Source organism: Megalops cyprinoides, chromosome 12, assembly GCF_013368585.1.
Source record: "Megalops cyprinoides isolate fMegCyp1 chromosome 12, fMegCyp1.pri, whole genome shotgun sequence".
NCBI classification, from domain to species: domain Eukaryota; kingdom Metazoa; phylum Chordata; class Actinopteri; order Elopiformes; family Megalopidae; genus Megalops; species Megalops cyprinoides.
Genome location: NC_050594.1, coordinates 14,951,849 through 14,971,752, shown reverse-complemented (window position 1 = coordinate 14,971,752; position 19,904 = coordinate 14,951,849). Strand labels below are relative to the sequence as shown.

Sequence of the window (19,904 nt, the reverse complement as noted above, 5' to 3'; positions counted from 1 at the left end):
CAACTTCTTAAACGTTATTTGCGCTGTAGTACTGAAATGCAAGAGAGAGACATGGTCGCACAGCAAAAAGGAGATAATTCAAATTGTCAAGGCACAATATAATACAACAATCCCATGAGCGGAAAATTTATTCTGATTTCAGACAAAATGCTATATAATAATATATAATGTAATAATATAAATAAATACGAATAATAATAATAATAATAATAGCAACAGAAGACCTCCATCAGGTATGCACATAATGCATAAATAAAAAAGTCAACAGACACTGACCTGCAGGGAAAAGCGCGTGATACCTTACTCTAAACGCTCAACCTGTGAAAACAATTATGACAGTTGTTAGGATACAAGTAAAGTAGATTCAAATGTCAGAACAACAATATTTCAATATCTTTATAATTAATATTTAATGTAAAAAAAAATCTATCAAACTATTATCTTCTTGTTTCAATCTTGCGTCTTGCCGTCCGTTCCACAGTCCTGTTCATGATACTTTGCTATCGGTACACAAACATTGGGTTTTATTGACAACATTTTATGTTCTTCCATTAAATTACATGGCAAGTTTAAGGTCCATATTGGCATGAGGAGGCTGCCAAACTTTTCCCCTCGTTCGATGGTTTGAAATCGTTTGGGTTGTACATCTTAATACATTAATTCCAGTTCAATTGAGATCTAAGTTACTTGCAAGCACAATGTTTTCTTACATACCGTAGCGTCATCGTGAATGCAAAACAGAAGATAAGGGCGAGTGAGGCAGAATTACACACCTAAAGAGTTGCGCTTTGTATATCACTTTTGATACACACAAAACGAAGCCGCGAATCGACTGCTTCAAAGTCAGGAGTCAATCACAGACCATAACTCAGGTTTGATCTCTGAGGCATTGTGTACACATCTATTGATTCCGCTATTAAAATTATGTCGAGCAGGTCACGAGATATAAATATAAAATGTTCTAATTCTGAAATATAAAGGATTTATAGACAGCCCAAAACTTCCCCTAAATATGTCACGTACTCCTGTCTATAACATGTTGTTTCACTATTAACATGAACGCAAGCTAAAGAAAGATGGTAAATTAATATCATTTATTACAAATGTGGAACGCAAAACAAGAGCGATCATGACAGCTTTTGGTTCGCTTATATTCATGAGAATTTGATTGGTCCAGTGATAGCCCAACCCAGTCAACTCATTGGTGGAAGTCATCGCCACTCTCCAACCACTAAACACTAAACTGACTTGAGTAAATAATATTACAGCACTTTTCCCTCTCGCACCACCACACTGCAAGGCGAAGAGAGAATGTGTCTTTGTTAGCTTCTGCTACAAACTGTTTAAAGGGAATTCTACTTACACGCAAGTTCGAGAACAAAGAGAGATTCTGGACGTGTGAAAGAGCGAGAAAATAAGACGAGTGGTTCATCTAGTCATTGTGGGGCTTGTCTGATTTCACGGTCAGATAAGGACCTCATCGGTGACTGCCGCGCTATTTGTACTCGTCACCGAAGGGCAGAAAAATAAGGACCTCAAAACAGAGAAACTTTTTTAAAGCAACGTGCCTTTTATATATACTTCTTAAAAGGTTGCGCGGACGCAATTACACCTGGAACATTTCCACAGAAAAGTGAATGGACTTTGCTGAATAGCCTATCTGTCTTGTGCGCTCTACGGGGACAAGGAAGACTTTGAAAAAAGTTCGTGCCGGGAGTGAATACAGACGCACAAGCGCTCGTGTGACTACGGCGACAGGCGCAAGAGCAAGAGCTTTATAAATATACTGTTAGACTAATGGATTAAATGTTGTTTGCTTTTTAACAGTTCAATGACGCATTTTAAACCTTTCATGCCTTGTAAAGTCTTTTGATTGTACAGTTGTATTGACATTTAAACCGTGATATTGAACACTCTTGTTGATATCGTGTTTGCCCAGCAACTTTAAACTTCTGAATTTGGGCGACATTGTAGTGTTAATAAAGACAGCATCAGGTGCAGAATCGAAAGTAAACCGAATTTGCATAGGCAAGCAGGCAAGAGAAAAACCGCTGCGAAAAAAAGGTCGGAGTTTGCGGTTATTTTTACGTCGGTTTGATGCAGTCAGAGAGAAAACTGAGCAAGGCGATGATTCTCAGGCTGTTGCATCCTGAACTGTAGGTGCTGTGCACAGGCATACGCGAACATTTATACTGCTTCGTTTGTGTGCAACTCCACGTACACAGAGAAGAGGTTCGTCTGCGTCTTTTAACCAGGAGGACTTGGGAAAACTGTAAACACATCAGAGCTGCGCGCGCTCGACTTCCAGCACCGCACAATCGCTGGACTGTTGACTGAAGACCGTTCAGCGTTGAAAGTGAAAAACGAAAAAAAAAGGAGATCGGAAATAAGGAACTGTTGTCTTACCAAGCAGAAGAGATAATTAAAGTCCAGTTGAGCAGCGCTGACCCAGTTGTTGTGATGCATATTCCCGTAGACCCGACCACTACCAGACGGTTTACACCGCCTTCCACGTCGTTCCCCTGCAGCAAGACTGGAGACGGCATCGGGCCCATGGGTACGCCTGGACCGGTGAGGACACGAGCAGAAGCAAGGTCCGTGGTGGACGTTCTAGCGGACCACGCCGGCGAGCTGGTTCGGACAGACAGCCCGAACTTTCTCTGCTCCGTGCTCCCATCACATTGGAGATGCAACAAAACACTTCCCGTAGCTTTCAAGGTAAGAAAGAAACCACTTTTGCTTTCAAAGTGGTGGATTTTTTTTTTTTCAAAAACAATCAGCCACAAAGAAGACCAGCAGTAATATTGCAAAAGTGTCTAGTGTTGCATTATAATGCTGTGATGATTAAATTGTATTCTTACAGGATATTGTAGCGGTATACACATTACAGTTTAAACAGACATACATCGTCAGGTATCTAACTGATAAAATATTCAAAGATGTTCCACCATTGGGTAAATTGATTGCTGTAGAAAATGTATTTACATTTAGTTGACATGCAGCTTTACAGAAGTCGAAAAGTGTATAGCAGTGTTTTATAATAACTATAAAAATAAGAAAAAACCAGATAGCTGTAAATTGTATGCATTCTTGTGCGGAAACAGCGTTGACCAAAGCATACTCTGATTGGGATCCAGTTGACAGCTATGCGGTCCTCAAGGCAGTTTTGCATTTTATTGCGCCTGACTGCACGATGTCTTTCAGATAAATGTCTGTAACACCCATGACAATAGGATTTAAAATGTTTATTTCGAAGATTACTTTTTCATGGATTTGCATGTTTGTTTATTTTTTAAATTTTGGATTTTAAAATACCACCAGTATTTCTTCAATTTTGTCTGTTAAATAAAGTTGATTATTATTATTATTATTATTATTATTATTATTATTATTATTATTATTATTATTATTATTATTTTCACTGATATTTGTAGCAACAATAATAATGCAAAGAGTAATAATATTGACAATAATATTGAAAAGCACCCATTTACTTAATATTAGACCAGTGTTTGGATAGCTCTAGGAAAGGGCTACTGTGTATGCTTTCTTAAGGATAATTTAAGAGTCACGGCATTGTATAAATCTAAGTCTGATCACGTTCTTGATTTACAAAAAAGAGAAAACGAGGGTGTAAATGCATCAATGAATGTGTGGGGCAGAGTTTATGTTCATCGAATGAGTGTTTTTTTGTGGGAAGCGGTATTGGTCGGAGGGTGAATATTTGGTATGTGGGTAAAGTCTAAAAGAATTTCATTGCGGTTTTCTCAACAGAGATGGGTTCATTGCTCGCGACAGTTTTTCTGCTGGCACAACAAACTGTAATGCTCAACCAAACTTGTTCAAAGACTTTCCTTCTATTCTGGAAATGTTGAAAGGGATTATACATATTTAATACTTAAATTACAGTTGATTTACAACGCGGTATTTTGCACTGTAGTGATGTTCGCACATAATTAAGAAGAATGTGTTTTAAACCGAAGTAGATACATATTTGTATAATACGGCGTGGCATCGGAGCAATTATTGTATTAAATGTGTAGGGTAAAGGCTTTCACGAGGACTGGGAAAGAATATTGTTTCAAAGATAACATTTACAAGAGAAATCTTTGTGCTTTCTTTTTTGATAAATCAAATATATGGGAAGCATATTATTTATGTTTGCTTGGGACTTCTAATTTAAACACTTTCAAGGGCGCCAGTTGCCGGTTTTATTCTATGGTGTACCCAGATTTCATTATTTTAACAAACATAGTCACGTAATCGGTAGAATATTAATATAAAATCAGTTATTACTACCAGGTCGTTTTATATTTTTTATTTACTGTTGCTGTTGTTGTTACGGTTGCTGTTGTCCTTAATCATATTAGAATTTGTCTTAGTGCTGAACTGCTTTGCTTTGGTAGATGGTTTTCGGGTTTGAGGACTTTGCGAATTTGTGCACCTGGATTATATAATCTCATCAACTAACCGAGAATTTTTCCCGCAGGTGGTCGCCCTCGGCGATGTTCCCGACGGGACGCTGGTGACGGTGATGGCGGGGAATGATGAGAACTATTCCGCGGAGCTGAGGAACGCGTCTGCAGTGATGAAAAATCAAGTCGCCAGATTCAACGACCTGCGGTTCGTGGGCAGGAGCGGTAGAGGTGCGCAAACAATCACGCAGCTTTCGCTCTCCACACTGAACAGATGAATAAGCATAAAGTGAAATAAAAAGAAGAAGAAGAAGAAAAAAAACACCTCGCAGAATTACATCATGCCACTTACCTGCGGGAGTTTTCTGTCCGTTTCATGTTCACACAACACGCATCAACACACCTTGTGTTTTCACCATATAAAATAATACACATTGAGCAAGTTGCACAAAAAACATAAGTAAGTTCAATGGATATCCCGGTGAACATTGTGTTTCAACCTTGCTGATGGAAGGTTAAGCCCGCAGCTAGAGTTACAAAACTGTGCTTCATTTGCGCTAGCTACTACGGACTCCAGCTCATATTATCACTGTTTGATGCCATTCCTAATGATTTTCATTCTGAACTTGCTCGGGGGATGTGCATGTGAGAGAGGGATGCCCTGCTTTAATTGAGAAGATCATTGCTTGTTCATCTCTCTGGGTTATAAGTACACTGCCGTCCTCTCTCAGAGGACACACCTTAATAGCACACATTGGGCATACTTGCATTCTTAGTGTTCCAGTAACACAACAGTGGATAACGTAGAATCAGATGAACCATATTTAACTGAAGCTGTGTAAAGCATGCCCTCATTGTATTTAACAATGTTGCATTCTGTGTTGCCTAGTTACCCCGGTATCCTTCACAATCAAAATACTTCACGAGATAAAACATTTAAACACGTATGTTTTTAAATACGCAACAGACAGACAAATGCTGTGAATTCAGAATTTTTTAAACATTTTGTTTTACATGAGAATCACCGTGGCCTAAATATACATTATATTGCTTTGTGTTTTAACGGTCTTGCTTGTTTACACACCTTTTAAAAACCCGTGGTCACATAGCTGACATTCTTTTAGGTTTTTCTTTTTCTCCTTTTTCCTCTTGGCCCCTTACTTGCGTTTTTCCTTTAAATGTTACACTTAAATAGCTGCAGACTGACAGACAGGAAAGGCTCTTGTCTCTAAATTTGATGTACCTATCATTTCTGCATTCAATTATCCATCCCTGAGACCTTTCTTCTAGTTCTTAATGAGATTCCCTCTATCAGAGCAGCTCCTCAGAGCTAGGAAAGAGCACGGCTCTGTGTGTTTGATCGCCGCCCACGCACTGCGTACATGCATACAGAGCCTAGCTGGGTCAACGAGAGCTCCACGCATGTAACACACTCATCCTGCTAGCATCAGCTTTGTACAACTATAAGCTATTACTGTCCACTCTGTGAACATTTTGCAACAGATTCCCTTAGCTGGGTTAATCTGTGAGTGATACTGACTCAAACAGAAGGTTTGAGGTTTTCTTGTATTTCCCGTCGATCGCTCACTAACTCCCACCCTGCTTAATTCCTCCCTGCCTTCAGGAAAGAGCTTCACCCTCACCATCACTGTCTTCACCAGTCCGCCCCAAGTGGCCACATACCACCGGGCCATCAAAGTGACCGTGGACGGGCCTCGGGAACCCAGACGTGAGTACCCACGATTCCCTTCCCGCTTCCGATCGGACAGGGCGTGACCCAGCGCGGGAGGGAGGGGGGGTGTTGGTGCATAGCCCGGACGCTCATTCCTGGTGTATAATTAGAAGTTAAAAGGGGCCAGGGCTCCCACCGGTGCACTCTGGCTGGTGATGGGTCACGTTGGGTCATTGCTTTATCAATCCGAGGGGAAAAAAATAAAAGATGACAGTGTGATCAGTGTCATTGCTGAGGAGCCATTGATTTCGGGCCTGGCACACACTTTCATTCAAAACAAGAGGAGTTTTCTCCGCTTTGCTGCTGCGGTATGGGGTATGAAAGTACACATGACAGCATGAGTTGGCTATTTTTATGATAGGCTGGTTCTGGCGTTCGTGGGGGTGGGGGGGGGGGGGGGGGGTGGTGTGGGGTTGACAGGGACCTATTCTGAGTTCAGGGGACAAATGAGGGGAAGCAACTATAGAGAGTTTCTCCCGAATGGGGCACATGAGTCACCCGCCGATGACAGCCGTTGCAGGTTTCAGAGACTAACATGTCCGCCAGCATTCGTTCACGTTTTCCCATCCTCCTCTTTGGCCGAGCAGGGCGATCGATCGGCTGCTGCAGACCGCAGAGAGAGACGTGCTGCAGTATTAGCCGGTGCGGCTACCGCGAGAGGGATCCGTAATACGCATTAAGACAAGCGCTCCCTACCGCAACCACTGAGAGGGGCGATGTGTCACGAAGCCACAATTGCGAAAGGCCGCAGCCCCCGTCTTATAGCGTCGGTCTGAGGGTTATACCTGGCAGACCGCGATGGAGGCTCATTGACCAGGGATTGTAAAGAGCTGTCCACTGAGAGCCCTGGAGAGGCACGTGTGCTAGCCCGGGCTCTTCGGGATGACCCGCTTGACTGTTTTCGGAATTGATGCATTTTAATGGAGCAGAAGGGGCGGAACCATGCGAACTGAATTAATAGAATGGCTTTACTTGTCAAAATGAACCATCAAATGTATTCCAGAGCCGGGCAGCCATATTGGATAGGACTGAACTAGAATCTGTGTTAAAATTCTGTTGTAATACATTGTTATAGAAGCTGCTACAATTCTAGAACAGCAGGTATCTATCCCTTCTGTGTGTAGACATCCTATTGGATTGGATCATTTTTATGCAAATCAAGTGGGGGTGCTGGCCAATCACAGCAGTTCTGCATACACGGGTTGACCATAGAGGGTGTACGAGCGACTGCAAAAGGGTGCTGCCGCGCCGCCTCTCTGTCCGTCTGCTATTTGAGGAAGTGCGAGAAACGCAAGAACCGCGAGCCCAGAGAGGGGAAGGGGAGAGGTTAATACACCTCCCCACTTTTCTCCCCAGTGTCCTCCAGTGCTCCAACACCAGAGCGGTTTTATTTGAGACCGTGTGCGTGAGCCCTGGTTTCCTGCAATTAAAATAAGACATAAAGCTGTCTCTCCCTTGTCTCCCTCCAAATGTCACGTCTGCTCCTGGGGCGTCGCACGTCATGTGAGCCCTCGTCACTCAGACCATCTTGTGAAAAAGAGCTGCTTTTTTCCCCATCTCGTTTTTTTTTTTTAATGAGGTTTGTGGCCTCCCACTTGACTGGAGCCTCCGGAAGCATCATTTCATGGACAACTTATTAAGGCAATTTGGAAGGGTACTGAAAATTCCATAATAATTTTTTTTTTGCTTTTCATTGAATTTTTGTACATAACACTGTTATGGTGCCTTGCTCTGTTAGAATAGTGTAAATGGGAGAACGATAAAGCTTTTTTCTTAGCAGTGTCCCAGTAGAGGATGGAAGCCACAGCTTGTTTAGATCTGTGAGACTAATTTGGAGAGACGACCAGAGCAGCAATCACTCACACCAGTAAGGTGTTTTGTGAACAGAAAGCATCTGAAAGGCGTCAGATATGTCAACTCTGTTTACATCTTTTTCAGCCCAAGAGAGCATGGAGTGGAGGTCCATTATGGTCAATTATTTTTCTTTGATCAGAAAATTTTACTCTTTCCCAAGAAACCCCTCCCAAGTCTGCCTCTTGCCTGCTCATTGGCTGGGGCAGTCGTCGGCTGTGTGCTGCATTTGTTTGGGGCTTTGATTTGCAGTGCTTCCAAGTGGAGTTTGGCAGGGATAAGTGTCTTGTTCACAGATTTGGTTGGGAAACCTGAAAGACGGGGTAGAGGCCACCCCTACAGGGCCCTCCCCTGGAAACAGTACAGACACAGTACTTCCTCTCATCTCTAACCCTGCAAGTAATGAGTGAGGAAAACTGGAGCGAATGAATCAAAACAAGTACACACAGGTGCACACCACCCACACACACGCGGACACACACACACACACACATACACAGGACATACAAATGCACAGGCACACACATATGCAAACACACATGCACATCACACAGATGTTGGCGCACTTATGAGACATACACATGTGGGTGGACATGCATGGACACACACACAGGCAAGCGTACATGAAGGCTCACAAACACACACACACACACACACACACACAGGCCTATACAGTCCACTCACTACACACACACACACACACACACACACACACACACACACACACACACATTCACCAGAAAGATGTTATCAGAAGGTGTGAGGGGGAGGGGGGGGTGTTAGAATCCACCCTCCCTTTCACAGATGAAGTCATGTGACACATCTGAACCCCGGAATTTCTGAACCAGACTGCAGCATCAGCTAAAGTTCTAATCAAAGTTCAAAGTTCAAAGGTGCAACAGGGGCTGCATGCAGCCAGTGCCAGGTCAGACAATCAGCTATGGAAGATTAAAAAAGTTTGAGCCGTGAGGAACCAGACCACAAAAAATGGTGAGAGAGAGAGAGAGAAAGAGAAAGGGAGAGGAGAGGCAGCACGGTGAAAAAAGGAGATGACGACAGTGGCACTCGGACAGGCGATGAGACCCTCCTCGGTGGTGACGCAGTTGAGCTAAATTAAAACCTCGCTGCACGTTGCGTGCGCTATCTCCCCCCGATGACATCACCTACATATCCGCTGTCGGCTGGGCAGTTTTATGTCTGTGCCTCCAAATGTGACTCACAGGGGTGATGAGCTCTTCAGTATTCAGCAGCTTCCTCAAAACATTTTCTCCTCAGTGCCCCTAGGCTGAGAGGAGAGGGGAGGTGAGGGGGAAAAAAATACTTTTTGTGAATTTATTTGAAAGAATGCGTTTGCAAAAATAAATGCTGTCTGTCGTGTTTATTTAGGTGTAAGTTAAGGGCATGCTAGGACCTCACTTCAAGCGCTAGGTGCTGTTGTTTGTGGGAGTGGTTGCCATAGTGCGGTACACTGTCACACACAATTACAGTTCCAGGCTGAAGAAGTGTTTCCACAAATTGCAAACCAGAACTGGATGCTGCACCTTTTCACAAAGCACACGTGTGCACGTGTGTACACACAGACAGCTGCGAGCGCACAAACACACACAAACACAGAAGCAAAACAAATGAAATCACTTAGCTGTAACTCAGCGATAATCGGTTAACTTTTAGTAAGCCACGGTCTCGGCTGATGCGACCTTGTTCCACTTTTTAAGGTGGGTTGCAACAGCGGACAGAATTTGCAGGAGGCTTTGTTCCCATTTCCAGTTTTTTTCTTGTTTCTCGTGTTTGCAAAATACTTTGTATTTCTTTTGCTTTTTGTGGCTTTCATTTGTTTTGTATGGTGAGGGGCTGAGAGAGCAGAGACAGCAGGTTGAATTCATTTGCATTTAGCACTCTGACTGTACACGGTATGCAAATGGCCAAACAAAGACGTTTGCTGTGTTATTTTTCTGATGACACAGCCGGCCCGCCCCAGAGTAAACAGAGTTGGGGCGTACGTTGAAAAGGAGAAGCATCTGACTCTGGGACAGCGGCCAGGTGTGTCCACCTATTAACGCGTCCCGTGCCGCGCCCAGGCACACAAATCAGACGAGAGGCCTCCCCCCTCCGAGAAGCTCACGAGCGGAGCCCACTTTGATGTCGAAACAGAAAGGGGTGGTGCTTTCAAAAAAAAGGCCGTTCAAAACACGCAACAATGCTGAAAAGAAAAGCAGTCATGTTGCATACAGCTTTGGGGCGAATTTCTTTGAACGCCTCAACGCATCATCCTCAACCCCCACCCTCAATCACACCACCTCCCACGCCCCCACCGAGCATCCCCACATGCATGAGCTAGGAAATGAACCAGTGGCGTCCAGTGTACTGATGTCAGTAGCGGATTACAGAAACAAACGCTTCATTAAGAGGCCCCATGATTGCTAATGTATAATTTGATGTGGTGTGTAAAAAACATAAAGAGTGCTCGCCTAGAGACTGGCGTACAATGAGGGACTTGATCGTTTCACAGAAATGTCACTCTGCTTTATGGTGAAGCACCAGAAGCTGTAGATGATGTTCTTTTTGGGGTCAGCTTTTCAGTCATGCTTTGCTTCTTTGATTACGAACTGAGCAAATATTGGAGCTTGATAAGCATGCAGGAATGGTTTGTGGAAAAGGGCTTGCGCTTTATGTCACAGGGAAGGTGGAGGGTTTTCAAAATGGCTGCATCGCTGTTCCGTCAGTAGCACATCCATTTTTATTTATTTATAAACCTGTTAGCTCCATACCCTGCATTACCGTACATTTAAGCTTCATGTATGTGGGTGGTGGGTGGTATTCCTTTTTGAGGGATTCATTTGGGTTTCAGTCACAAAAAGCAAGAAAACAGACAGAAGTGAGTGGCTCTGTGGTGTCTGGTGTTGACAGGATAAACAGGCCATTGACTGTCTGGGTGCTGGTCTTATTGTGCCACTGGCTGGAAAATCCCATCATGCATCTCCCTAACACACATCCCCCCGGCCCACCCACCCACTCTCTTTGGAGAGAGAATAGGAAGCAGATACCAGACAATCCTGTAGCCGAAACTCCTGGGGTGTCACACCAGGTATTCAACCTGCAATCCTCGACTAAGCCCGGTGAAAGCACCACAAATTAGACAAAATATGTCAGACGAAAGTAAGAGAAGGAATTTCAGTCCGTCTGTGTCGTTCTTCCAGTGTCTCAGTCTCGTTTTTCATTCCTCTCCCTCCCTCTCTCGCTCTTACTCATAATTTAACATATTTTTAAAGCAGCAGAGAAATGAAAGTTTGCTTGGTTTGCTAAAGAAAATCAATTGTAAAAAACAGCTTAAGGGCGTCACTGGATGAAATTGTGACCCCCCTTCGGCTCTCCTCGCTGCCTCATTGATGCCTCGGTTGTTGCTTTCACCCTGTCAGAAAGCAGACCGATTTGAGAGCTTTCTGCCACAGGGCGTGTTGTACATGCCTCAAAGGCAGACCCCTGTTTCCCAGTCAGCAAAGCAGGAACATAAAAGTCATAAAGTTTGTTTCAGAGAAGCCACTTGAAGGAGTTATTGACGCATCCAGTGTTTCTCAGAAAGCAATGTAGTTATTCACGGACCCAGCGGGATTATGTTTTGTGCTGCAAAAAAAAAAAAGTGAATGGATTGTGTCGCGACTCGTTCTCAGAAAAAGAAAAGGCATGGTCAATTTCACACACTCCCCCCTCCCCATACCAAACTTTTTCCTGTTTATCCAACAATTGAAGGGAGTAAATGGCCACTTTGTGTACCTCTGTACTTCCTTATTTACACGGGCCCAGAAAAAAGACTCCCATTACGCCGTTTTAAAGTAATTTAATAAACGCTGAGATCTCATTTTAGAAAAATAAATGGCCCATGAGTTGGAATATTTTCTCCTTAACTGCATTATGATAATAAACTGTTTTTTTTTTCCTTTTTTTTGTGTCCGGGGGAGGAGCGGAGGGGCGGAGAGTGTCGGGGAAGGGCGGGGGGCACAAAAAACTCCAAACTTACGGGAATCTAACTGTGTAAGGTACTGTACTTTTAATATTTATTTGTCTGAGGTTTAATAGTGAGGAACGGACTGCAAAAATAGATGTTCCAAGATGTTTGCGTTTGCTCTGCTCATTCTGGAAATAGGGAGGGGCAGTTTTCCCAAAGGCTGAGTTTGGGGCAGACTGGGAATTGGATAGGTAGTCTTGGGGAATGGCAAAGAGAGGAGGAAAACAACATCTATCCTGTAAAATTTTTTTACTGATATTCTTTTGTTTATTTTATTGTTTTATGAATATCCAAACAGATCCAAAAAGCTACATAAAACCCATCAGGAGCAATGACCCAGGAAGGGAAACGTTTGCATAATGTTAATATATCCTATATCTATGCCAACAAGAATAGAGACAAAATAATTGAATTGAATATTATGGGGCCAAAACACACACCATGTGCAGCTTTTGAGCATGAATGCTGCAGTCCAGGGCTCTCTGTATTAAACCAAATGGTAGAGAGAGCCAAGGGTGTAAATATGGCAGACAGCAGAACAAGACGAGACATTGCCTCTAGCAGTTTCCTGTAGTCCTGTAGACTTGTGCTGATTGCATTTCAGTCTACATGTGGGCATTTGTGCAGCTGTGTTTCTCTTCACTGCAGAGTGTCGCAGGTGAATGGCCTTTTTTTTTTGGAGCCGCAGCTTAACTGAACACCCCCCACCCCCCCCGAATTTTCCATTTTTCTGAAACATCTCTGAACCCACACCTGCAGTTGTACTCTCATAACACAAACACGCATACACAAGATGTATGTCCCTACTGAGTGGAGACCTGCGTTCCTGATGTTTGTCACTGCCGGCCTTTCAGGCGTGTGGGAAAAGAAAGAAACACTCTTTGTCACAGGCGTCAGAGCTACACCAGCCGATGTGTCAGAAGGTTTCGCTTTCTCGCCTCTGCGCACACACACGCAAAAAACGTACTCACACCCGCCGCCTGCGCCTAACTCACCTTCCTGCAGCGCCCAGCCTTCGTTGGAACCCCCCCCCCCATCCCCCGTCATACACACTCGTGCACCCTACCACGACACCTTGCTTATTATCACGTTCCCCCAAACCCCCCCCCCCCCCCCCCCCTCCCCAAATCTCACCTCCTGCACTAAAACAACATTTAGAGTACAGGTTACTTCTCTAATATAATCTATCACTCGGAGTGAAGAGGGCCGCCTCTGTTGTGGTGGTGCAGTCAGCACCCTGGGAGGGTTAGTGTTCTGGCGGCATGCCAGGAGGCACTGAATCCCCCCCTCATTGCACGCCACCTCTCCACACACACACACACACACCCACACACACACACACACACACACACACACGTGCACGCACACGCACACACGCATGCACACACTTTGCGGCAGCCACCACACCCTGGCCTCTGTCTCCCTTCAGTCAGGATGAGCTGGGAGACCCAGAGGCGGAGGGGACAAAGGAGCGTGATTACTCTCACAGTGTTTTCGGTTTCCTTCGTGTGTAGTCCCCATTGTTGTGATCCTGGGCTGACGGCACCCTTTGCCCCCTCCATGGATGCTGGCCAACCCTTGCCTCCCCTCCCACCCCCATCCAGATGCAGTGTAGTGTAGGATGGATCCCCCTCCCAGCTGTCGGGCTTCAGGTGTGCACGGCTCACATAGTGTGAGGGACACCACTGTCAGGGCCTCTCTCTGCTGCTCTCCATTTGATCGTCAGGCTGTTGTGAGCTTTTATCACCAGAGGCGGGAAGGAGAGAAAGGGTGTCTGTCATATTTTCCACTCACAGTCTTTAATGTTGTTGCCCCCCCCCCCCCCCCCCCCATCTCTCTCTCTCTCTCTCTCTCTCTCTCTCTCTCTTTCTCTCTCTCTCTCTCTGTAAAGTGTTTTGTCTCAGCTGCAGGGTTGCGTACTGTGTGTTTAGACCCAGTATAATACAGCACTCGGGGGGGAGTCCTGGGTCCTGGCATTACAGAACCCTGCGACTCGTGAGGTTTTTTCGCAGCTGTCATATTTCTGTGGGCCACCTTGTGTAAGGACTAAGAAAGAACTTGATAGGGCGGCAGTAATGGAGGCTGTTGTGCGCGTGCTCGGGGGACGGGGGCGGCGGTGGTGGGGGGGGGGGGTGAGACGGGTCACAGTAGCACGTAGCAGTGCGTCTCTGCACCACTGCACGAAAGCCTTGCGCCGGCAGCCTGTGACTCGGGTAGCTCATGGTGCGTGGCCTCCCGAAGCGGGAGCCGCCTGCCCCCTTTCACAGGGTGTGCAGCGCCTCCGCTGGCTCTGTCTCTCTTTGAAAAATAACGTTCACAAACTTCAGCTGAGCGGATCTGCTGATAGACACCAGTAACTCATGGATTTTATTTTTTTGTGTGTCGGTATGGCTTCCTGTTCAGCCCTGATGTTGAAAGAGGTGTAAAGATTTTGGGTGGGGGATCACACTGGGCTTAGCTTTTTAAAGGCATGCGGTCATGGGACTCTAAGGGTTGTGGTCCAGGGGTTTTTCACTATAGTTGACGTCAAAACCAAGAGGGTGTTCCTGGGGAATCCAGGTTCTGTGTCCTTTGCTGTTACAGCAGTTCATTCGTGACTAAAATCTCAGTGTTACCCTTTTTCTTCTCACACTGACATACAAGGTGCACTGTCTGTGCTGTTCTTTGGCTGCGGTCTGATGATCTGTAACACAGGGTCAATGCCCACTCAACAGGATCAGCAAGCTTCACTATGTGCTGCGCATTACTGGGGTTTGAATGAGACGACCCTTAGCAAAGCAATTGGCTCAAATGGCTCAACTTAGTTCAGTGCAACTGGCTTAGGCACAGCCTACTTGCAGTTGTCTGCAGAGTGCATTGGCAAATTCAGAGGCAGCAGAAAATGCAATGGGACCCGCAGTGTTTGGTGATGCATTCTGCACTCTCAACTGTGAATGTGTACCATCCCCTCTGCTCACGAGCCATGTCTTGAAATTTATTGTATTTCTCGACAAGAGTCTAAACTGCTTCACTTTCACTCGGCAACGAATTCGGCAAGCTAGCCAGCTTGGTGCTCAGTGGGTCGTCAGTGAGGAGGGACCTGATTGGTTGGGTCAGCTGTGACATCACTGTGGCCCACCTCTACGCTGTGAGAGCAGCTAGAGGACGGGGACGTGCGAGGCGGAGAGGAAGAGAACTGTGCAACCCCGCGTTTGGCAGATGTTGAAACATCCTCAAGCTCCGTCAAAAAACAGCGGAAGTAGCCCCCCCCACCCCCGCCCCCGCCCCCCGCCCCTTATCCACCGCCCCCCACCCCAACAGGAAGAAATTAACTGTCATCTTCCCCGCCAGTCCTCCAGGCTTCAACTGTAATAAGAGGAGATGCTATTGTGAAGCAGAGCTACGTGGTATCTGCCCCCCCCCCCCCCCAACTCTCCCCCCTCTCCCCCTGCTCACAGCCAGAACAGCGTGTCAGTTACAAATGCTGTTTGCAACAGTATTAACCGCCTGGACAAAACATAAAAGGGGGAGAGCCGTTGACATGCGCGACTGGTGGCCCAGCACACCGCCAGCCTCTTCAAATAGGCAGGGGAAAAAACAAACACGGTCCGCTCCTTTTAAATGCAGGGTTCTTAAATCAGTGCTCAACAATCCAGAACACATGCCCCCCCCCCCCCCCCCAGCACAGTGCAAAGAAGGCCACACTTGCTGCTGGGGGTCTCTTCAAACACTCCGTCTTTTACAGAGCAATGCAGTTTACAGTTCAGACCAGCCACTCAAAATCAAGTTAGGATCTTATCATAGGTCTATCAAGCCCCTTTTTTTACGATTTATACAAATATTTACCCTCTGAATATATTTCCCTCTAATGGGAAAACGGGCCAAGCACGTATCGCCCTGCTGCCTAGATAGGATTACACTTGGCTCCTGAAAAAGCGCACCCAGCCTTTTATAAAAAGAACTTGTGTTTAATGTCTCTCTTCAGAGGGGAACATATGCCTCTTTCTTTCAATACAAAAAAGGGTAATAGTAAAATACAGGGGGGTGGGGGTGGGGGGTGACGAGGGAAGGAAGTGGAGCATATAGAGTCATCAATCAACTGTGCCCGTCGGAGCTGAGGACCTGTCATTTCCTACCTTCACAAAGTAAATACACTCTGAGCTCGGCTACTATGGTCTGGGAGAGACCACAAAGGCTGAGCATGAGAGAGAGAGAGAGAGAGAGAGAGAGGGAAAGAACCCAGTCAGCTTATGGGTGCTATTAGCACCTTTTGGCTCAGCTATTCCTCCCTGTAAGTAGCCCTATAAGTGCCCCATGGCTAATACTAGGACCCGTTACCAAAAGCAGGAAGCAGTGCCTGCTGACACGGGTACGAAAGCCCACTGTAACACAGCACATTAACAAGGTTCTTGTTTGGCCTTTTTAATGCAGGATACTGCTGTAGACATCAGATGTATGTGATGACAGGTGTCAGTGGAAGGTCTGAAACCCAGACTGGGATTCTGAAATCAGAAATGAAGCGTGGAGGCGGCGTCACAATCTTTGACACCATCTCTCTTTTTTTGGTTTTGTTTTTCTTTATCAAAAACATAGTTATGAGGCAGAACAGACTGCTTTTAACATGTCTGGTTTTTCTTTTACTTTATCTTGATGTACACATTCTCTTATCTATATGCATACCACAGTTAATAGTCTGTAACTTGGGGCTGACGCATTGTACCCATGTAGTAGCCATTTTGTGTGACATCACCACAAACCCAGTGCAGTGGAGAAAAGTTAGTAGCCAGTGGCCAGGGATATGCACCTGCTCTTTAAGAACAGTGCAGTGGGATTTCTTTAATGACCAGCCAGAGTCAGGACCTCGGTTTAAAGTGTCAGGTGACAGACAGGTGATTCTGAATGGGACTGTTGGTGCTGGTGTTTGCTTTGTGTTACTGGACGACGTTGGGAGGGGAGGGTGGTGGGCATCGGCAGCCTGTAAGGGAAGCTTTATAGGGTTCTCACATAGCTGGCCACCCCTCAACAACCTCACTCCTGTTTGGTTAGTTTTACATCACTCGCCCCTCCTCACTCTTGTGACTCTCTTATGTAAGAACCTTCATGCAGTGATATGGAACTGATGAAGCTTCCTTGAATCCCATCGCTGGTGTGTTCTCCCTGGTATATCAGTAATATTCTCTCTGCCCCTCCGTGGTAGTGAGGAGAGCTGTGCTTGCTAAGCCGACAGGCTGCTTCCGACCTGAAACCGAAAGACAGCAAGCGACACATCCTCAACTAGCCTGCATGTCTAGTAGCGGGGCACATGTTTTGAAGTGGGGCGATTCAGGTGCAGCAAGCATGCGTTTGAAAGCTGCAGAGCGGATATGCAGTGAGGAACTGTGCTAGTAAAAGACCGCTCTTGCACTTGTGACCTGTGATCTCAGAACTTCCTCTGAAGTGAGTAAACATCAGGCTGAATACGTGAAGTATATTTACAAATACAATGCATTGCCTTCCGTGTAACTTTCTACCAGCAAACAATTTTATCTGCTCACTGGATTCAGAGCACCAAGACATAAGACGTGGATTCACACATGTATGCGTGCATGAAATTTATTTCTTTTGCGTGAATGCATATGTGTTTGTATGTCTGTATCCATGTACCACGTGCGTATTTGTTTGGATGTATTTTTGCGTATGCACAGGAAGCAGGTATGCATGTGTGTTTGTATGTAAATGCTGTTCTCAGTTCTAGCTTGTGCTCTTACTCAGTTTCAGTTCATCTCATTTGATAAATGCATTACTCCTTTGTAGTGTAACCCTAAGAAGCTTGCTCAAAACACTACTGTTGAATTCACTTATTTTATTTTTTGTCAGTCGAAAACCTCAGAAAAGTAAAAATTAATTCTTTTTGTTATGCACCAGTCAAGGCGTTAATTAAAAAACAGTTATTTACCTTATTATCCTAGTTAATCTTTTGAAGGGGCGTAACCCTTTCCGAATGGGTTTTGAGAACCCTGTGATAACATCTCTTGAGCTTAAGCTTCTCCCATATATATTGTACGCTGTCTGAACGTAATTATTTTAGTCTCCCACTCGGCTGCCTCCATCAGCCATGCCTTTCTTGTGGTTATGATATCATTGCGAAAAAAAGCAGCATTCGCTCCTAAGTGCACCCTGATGCATGAAATATTCATCTGACCACAAAACGCTCTGAAATGGGTCTGTGGCATGCTAACCCCTCTCCTGCACCAGCGCGAGCGGGTGTTAAACGCGGTCAGCCCCGGGCGTTCACGGGAGCGAAGGGGTCGGCCTGGAAGATGTTAAACCGCCATGTTTAACAGGAAGGCGAGGTGCCTTGCTTCTTTTAAGCGGGGGCCACAGCGGGCGGCACAAAAGAGGCATTCAAGTCCGTAAAGGTATCGTTTTTTTGACCGATTAGAGGAATCGGTTTCAATTCGGCCGTGCTTAAAAATGAAGAAATGGCTCATGCGGTGTAGTGGGTATCAGGTGTGTGTGTGTGTGTGTGTGTGTGTGTGTGTGTGTGTGTGGGGCGGGGGGGGGGGGGGGGGGGGGGGGGTTGTTTCCAGATGGGAAACGATTGGACTTTTTTTATGAAGAAGGGGGAGAGAGAAAGAGAGGGAGAAAACGGATGGCTCACTTGATTACTGTTGTAACAGTAACTTCAGGATCCCAGTAATGAACACCAGGCCCTGGCGTAATGAGGCTTGCTCTCTGCCTTCCCTCTCATGGCCATCCAAATCTACTGGAAGTGCAGCGTGTTGCCTGCCTCTTGCCAACTGGACCAGCGCCAGTGGATTTCCTACTAAAGGGATATTTACTTTCATCCCTTACGAGCCAGCCAATTCATCACAGACCACCACTGGCTACAAAACTATATCAATTATCAGCTTCTTTTTTTTTTTTCATCGGAATATAATTCCCCCCCTTCAGTTGTTTGAGGAGGTATAAATCTCTCAGCAGCAGAGCGAAAGCTGGGAGATTTTTTTTGGAAGGCGGTTTCCCCCTCCCTGTGGGCTGAGGAGACAGTAGCCACACTGTCTGGGGGAGCGGTGCATAGGGGTGGGAGTAGGGGCTGGGACGTGCCAGGACCCCCTCATCTCACACACACACACACACACACACACACACGCAGCCCCCACTCCCCAGCAGTGAGAGAAGGCCAGCAGGGTTGGCTTCCAAAGTGCAAATAACAAGCTATCTGTGGCGGGGGGGTTGGGGGGGTGGGGTGCTGGTAGAGATCGTTCCTTTTGCCAGAGGGGCGGAGGTGGATGGGTGGGAGTCTATTTTTACTGGACCCTGTGGCTTTTGCGTGTTACTCCGAAACCAGAGAAAATAAATAGCCGGGACTTTCAAGCGCCTGAGCTTCCAGGTTCAGAGGCACCGAGGCGGCGACGGATTCATCCACAGGCGCGAGTGGCGCGAGTCAGTGAGCGAGCACGCGCGTGTGCGTGTGCGCGCATGTGTGCGTGCATGTGTCTGTGTGTGTGTACACGTCTGCGTGCATGCTTGTGTGTATGTCTCAGTGGGATGCGGGGGTAGAGGGGGCACGTCTGGGTCCGCGAGGAATTGATTTTGAATCTGAATCATTTGCTGAGAGAGAAGGCATCCTGAAGTGCTTTCTGTCCACCCCAACAAATGGACAGAGCGGTAAACGAAAAGATATATTACCCATGGGTCAACCGGGCAAAATCCATATCGGTGCGTCTGCTCGCCCCCTTTATATCTTGATAAAATATTCAAATCTAGCCATTACTTCGCATTAGGGCGCTCTGCAGAGAGGGGCGAGGGACAGTGCGAGTGCCAGAGAGAAAACCACAGAATGTACACATGTTCTTTCAGACACAGCTCTACGGCGTTACATTAAAACCACTCCTCCATTAGGAACTTCCTCAGCCCACCTCAGGTTCCTGTCTGCATCCAG

At 46.0% G+C, this 19,904-nt stretch overlaps 1 protein-coding gene across 4 annotated transcripts in view; it reads left to right on the top strand.

Moving 5' to 3' along the window:
* The window catches only part of runx3 (RUNX family transcription factor 3), a 60,825-nt gene that overhangs the window by 25,783 nt on the left and 15,138 nt on the right, over nt 1-19,904 (top strand). For 3 of the 4 annotated variants that reach the window (XM_036542481.1, XM_036542479.1, XM_036542480.1), the window contains 3 exons: nt 2,477-2,718; nt 4,490-4,646; nt 6,040-6,144. In XM_036542481.1, coding sequence (XP_036398374.1) covers nt 2,477-2,718; nt 4,490-4,646; nt 6,040-6,144 — 504 coding nt within the window. Of the gene's footprint in view, nt 1-1,294; nt 2,719-4,489; nt 4,647-6,039; nt 6,145-19,904 lie in introns of those variants that run through there. The other variant, XM_036542482.1, reaches the window with a different exon arrangement.